General features: G+C 50.9%; 1 protein-coding gene across 1 annotated transcript; it reads right to left on the bottom strand.

Moving 5' to 3' along the window:
* Positions 1-782: 782 nt before the first annotated feature.
* On the bottom strand, positions 783-4,186 carry LOC119339367 (D-3-phosphoglycerate dehydrogenase 3, chloroplastic-like). The gene is made up of 5 exons (XM_037611458.1): positions 3,567-4,186; positions 2,343-2,719; positions 2,031-2,141; positions 1,854-1,949; positions 783-1,762 (listed from the first exon to the last, which is right to left on the bottom strand). The coding sequence occupies exons 1-5, from the start codon at positions 4,144-4,146 to the stop codon at positions 1,091-1,093; spliced, it is 1,836 nt and encodes a 611-aa protein (XP_037467355.1). The 5' UTR covers positions 4,147-4,186; the 3' UTR covers positions 783-1,090.
* Between the last annotated feature and the right edge of the window lie 453 nt (positions 4,187-4,639).

Consider the following 4,639-nt stretch of genomic DNA (forward strand, 5'->3'; position numbering starts at 1 on the left):
GAAAACTCAGAGGACGAGAATTTGGGGTAAGAAACAGGAGGGTTTACTTACTGGCATAGAGTCCGTTCAGGTTTAGCCTTCGTCCACTCACGGATCCGTCTTGGTTTCTAATTCCTCAACAGTCAAATTTCCTCACCAAAATCATCAATTTGCTTGTCTTTCTTGTTCGTGTCCGACGGTGGCAAGGCGGCGACACGCTTGATACGAGCTGGAGACGACGAAACAGCATGGCAAAGAATTAGGGTTAGTTGTCCCTGGTGGGGGGAGAAAGGTGGAATGGAAAGGGTTCAGAGGGATAGCCTGGTTCGACGGTGACACTAGGAAAAAGAAAGGGCTAGAGAGGGGAGTGAGGGTGAATGTGACCAGTGGCAGACCGAAAATCATCCACTGCTATTAGACACTCCCAAGAGCAGAATGTGTTTCAGGTTCAGATGTCATCCAATTTTTAATAGACTGACATCACTCTTCACCTCTACTAATTGTTATAATTTTCCTTTTTTGTTATAACGATGTCGTCGTAATTGGGAGAACGTTATCAGCGAGAATGCTGACACACGAATGCAGTGATGTCTCATTTAACTACACCACAAATGCGAAACATGCTGACTAAATAGGATGAAACTGAGCCTACTTACAGTTGATTATCAAATCATGCAATTTGTTTCAGAACAGTGGTCTTCGGTTCAGCATCCAGATAAATTTGATGCGATAAATTAATTTTGTGGATGATATGTCTATCCCAAAAAGTTCTGAAGGCATAGCAAAACAGAGACCATACAAGCTAGCAGCAACAGTAAGATCATCCAATCAAAAGGTAGGACAGCAGGCCCAAGAATGGGCATCACATTCTGCGCATCTGTTCGTAAGATGTACTCCCTCTGTAAATAACTATAAGAGCGTTTAGATAACTAAAGTTGTGATCTAAATGCTCTTATTATATTTCTTATTAAGGGAGGGAGTATCTACCAGCAGCTTCTCCAGGCGAGCTTAAAATTATCATTCTACACAGAAACTAAATAAGCTTGCAAAAAACCACTCATCATACTAGTAAAGCAGATGTTATATAGGAGTAGAAATCAATCTACATTCTCTAAAGCTTAAGAAAGACAAACTCCTGTACCGACGGCGTCTCCCCGATCAACTTGAGAGCTTCCTTGTCAGGCTCCTCATCAATCCCAATGGCCATGATGGCCTGCTTCCCAGGAGCAATCCTCCCAACGCTCATAAAGTTGACATTCAGGTTCATCGTCCCAAGAATCGATCCCACCTTGCCGATGATGCCCGGCTGGTCGACTTGCCGGCACAGCAACAGGTTGCCCTCAAGGCTGACGTCGACGCTGAAAGGGCCGACGAGCGTGAGATGCGGCGTGCCATCCTTAACCTTGCCCTCCACCCTGATGTCGCCGTCATCGGACAACGCGCTGGCGAACTTGGACTCCACATTGGCAAGCTGGACCTGGATGGATTTTATAGGGATCTCGGGGGAGCCGTCGAGGAGGATCTGCTCCTCGATTATGCGGAGCCCTCGTTGCTTGGCAACGTAGTCGGCATTGACAATGTTGACGAATGCACTCGAAATGGGCTCGACGATGCCTTTTGTGACCATGCCGCGGAGAATTCTTGTGTCCAGGTCATCCGGGTCTCTAGCTGATGAGTAGACAATCTTGACTGCCTTGATCCCACTGCCACCAGCCACGAGTTGCACGGCGAGACGTCCCAACTTCTCAGCAAGGATGACATATGGGGATAACTCGGCTAAAACCTGTCGGAACAGATGAACTGTTCAAACTGAAGCAGAGTGTGCATTATTTATGCTGTGAATATAGAGGTCTAGTCCTTGGCAATGGGAGTACCTCGGCAGAGACCATTGGGGCATTGACAGCAGTAGCAGCGAGTTCACCTTTCAGTGCACCGATAACGGCCTCTGCGATTTCAAGGGCAACGCCTTCCTGTAGACGAACAACGGGCAAAGTTAAGAGGATAAGCTGGCAAGATGTGGTGCAGAGATCGTTGCAAAACAAACAGCAAACCTGTGCTTCTGTTGTGCTAGCTCCAAGATGAGGCGTCACCGTGACATTTTCATGGTGTACTAACTTGCTGTCTTTTGGCGGTGGCTCTTCAAAGAACACGTCGAGTGCTGCCTGACTCGCATCGCAAAGCAATCAGAAAAGGCCAAGGGGGAACTTTTTGAAACAAAAAGAAAAGAAAAGAAATGTCTACTGTCTATGCTAAATAACACACTATACCCAAGATAATGGCATAAGTAGATGAGTCATGACAACTGTTTGACAGCAATATGCACTATCAACATTTGAATCAGTGGACATGACAGAAAAGACTACCTGTGCAACAGTCCCGTTATCAAGTGCTCTCAGCAATGCTTCTTCATCGACCACTCCACCCCTCGCAACATTGATAAGCCTTACTCCTTTCGTCATTTTTGCAAAAGTCTCATCGTTGAATATTTTTGTTGTTGACGGTGTTAGAGGCATATGCAGTGATATGAAGTCTGCAGTAGAGATGGCATCATCGAACGATACAAGATCTACACCGATAGCCCGGGCTCTGTCAACGGGGGCATACGGGTCATGAGCAATGACATCCATTCCAAGTCCTTTCGCTCGTCGAGCAACCTCTGAACCAACCTTTCCAAAGCCCATAATAGCTATTGTCTTTCCAACCAAGGAAACTCCGACATATTTGCTACGCTGCCATTTGCCTGAATATGCGCAAAAGCAAATCATGACACTATATTAGTACGTGTGTAGCATGTGCAGCACAATGCGTATCACCACTGTTACATAAGCTTTTTCTTTTTTTTTGTTTGCTACATAAGCATTTCAGAGCAATGAAATGTTTCTATGTGAACTTGGCATGCTGATAAATGTTCTGAACCCAACAATGACTCTGTTCTTGCTCACAGTGACTCAAATTTATGTAGTTTAGTCTTGAGCTTCAGTGTACTCATTTAATATGGTGTGCCTGGATTCAAGCTATCAATGATTAACAAAGGAATGAAGCTGCAGCAGTCATATACTATCCGATAGAGCAACAGTGAAAAAATTATTAAGTGGATCCCCAAACAGTCAAAATGTTGGTAAAGTTCAAAAGAAGATAACTGTTTCATAGATTCACCGTCGAAAATCAGCTAGAAGAGAACATATCTCCATACTGAAAGTTTTAACAGCTAGTACTAACATGCAGACAAAGTAGATCAAAATTAGTCCACAATCTGCATTGATCGGGAAACATCATAGGTTTCTGCGGCAGAGCAAATTGCCACCGTAGGTACCCACATTTTGGAGCAATCATATAATCCACAGAGCAACAGTGTCAAACTGTTAGGTGGTTCACCAGACTGGATCAAAATGTTGGTAAATTCTGAAGAGGACAGCTACAGTATCAAAGTGTTAGGTGTAGCACGTAAAACTAATCGACAGTGCGCGTTGATCAGAAAACATCGTAAAATTGCTCTCGTGGCCGTCGGTACCCACGAGACCTTATCCATCTACCTAGGCAGGGTGTGGACAGCATTCGCTCGTTGGCAGAAAACGGAGGGGGCGTACCGGCCTTGAGCGAGGCGTCGGCCTGGGCGACGTTGCGGGCCATGGCGGCGAGGAGCGCGACGGCGTGCTCGGCGGCGGCGACGGTGTTGGCGGTGGGCGCGTTGACGACGAGGCAGCCGGCCTCGGTGGCGGCCTGGAGGTCGACGTTGTCGATGCCGACGCCGGCGCGGCCCACGACGCGCAGGCGCCCGCGCGCGGCCTCGAAGACCTCCCGCGTCACCCGCGTGGCGCTGCGCACCACCAGCGCGTCCACCAGCGACACCTTGGCGCGTAGCTCCTCCGCCGTCAGCTCGTACGCGCAGTCCACGTTGGCGAACGCCCGCAGCAGCTCCAGCCCCGCCGCGCCCAGCTTCTCCGTCACCAGCACCGTCGGCCGGCCCCCGCCCGCCGCCCTCGCCGCGACCCCCGCGTGCCTCGTGGCATCCGATGACGGCGCCGCGACGAGCCTGATGGAGCGGAGAAGGAGGCGGCGGTGGGGCGGGAAGGCGCGCGCTGGCTGCGCCTGCAGGGACGGCGGCGCACCGGTGGCGGGGTCGGGGGCCGCGGCGAGGAGGTGGCGGAGCGGCGTCGCCAATGCCATGGCGTAGCTGTGCGCAGTGTAGGCTGCGTGGCTGATTGGTTGGACGATCGGAATCTGGAACGTTTGTTGTTGGGCGGACGATGGGAGGCGCGTGTTCCGCCTACGCCTGGCGAGCGACAGCTTTGCTCCCTCGCCCGTGAGTATTTAACCAAAAACTACCACAATTTACGGAACCGTGACGAAAAACTACCACTTTATGATTTTGTCCCGAAAACTACCTTTTTTTTCTTAATCCGTGGCAAAAAACTACCAAGTCGCGAAATCGCTCGCTTGGCCCGTGCTAAGCACAAATCTGACCGCTTGGGCCCACGAACCAGGTGCCCCCTGGCCATCCTTCGCGCCAGAGACGCACCCGCACGCGCGCGCCCGCTCCCACCTCGCCGTCGTCGTGCCCACCAAGCTTCTGGGGCCGGCCACTGCCGCGTGGCCGCCAGCGCCGCGCTGCTGCCCCCGCCCGCGGGCGAGCGCGGCGGGGCCAGGCGCGTGGCCACGG

This window comes from Triticum dicoccoides, chromosome 7B, assembly GCF_002162155.2.
Source record: "Triticum dicoccoides isolate Atlit2015 ecotype Zavitan chromosome 7B, WEW_v2.0, whole genome shotgun sequence".
NCBI classification, from domain to species: Eukaryota; Viridiplantae; Streptophyta; class Magnoliopsida; order Poales; family Poaceae; genus Triticum; species Triticum dicoccoides.

Excerpts from the sequence above, each read along its gene's own strand:
- LOC119339367 (XM_037611458.1), bottom strand. The coding sequence starts at position 4,146 with ATGGCATTGGCGACGCCGCTCCGCCACCTCCTCGCCGCGGCCCCCGAC. Across the intron at positions 2,720-3,566 it reads CGACGCCTCGCTCAAGGCCG|GCAAATGGCAGCGTAGCAAA; the intron begins GTACGCCCCCTC and ends GCGCATATTCAG. Across the intron at positions 1,763-1,853 it reads CCCCAATGGTCTCTGCCGAG|GTTTTAGCCGAGTTATCCCC; the intron begins GTACTCCCATTG and ends CTGTTCCGACAG.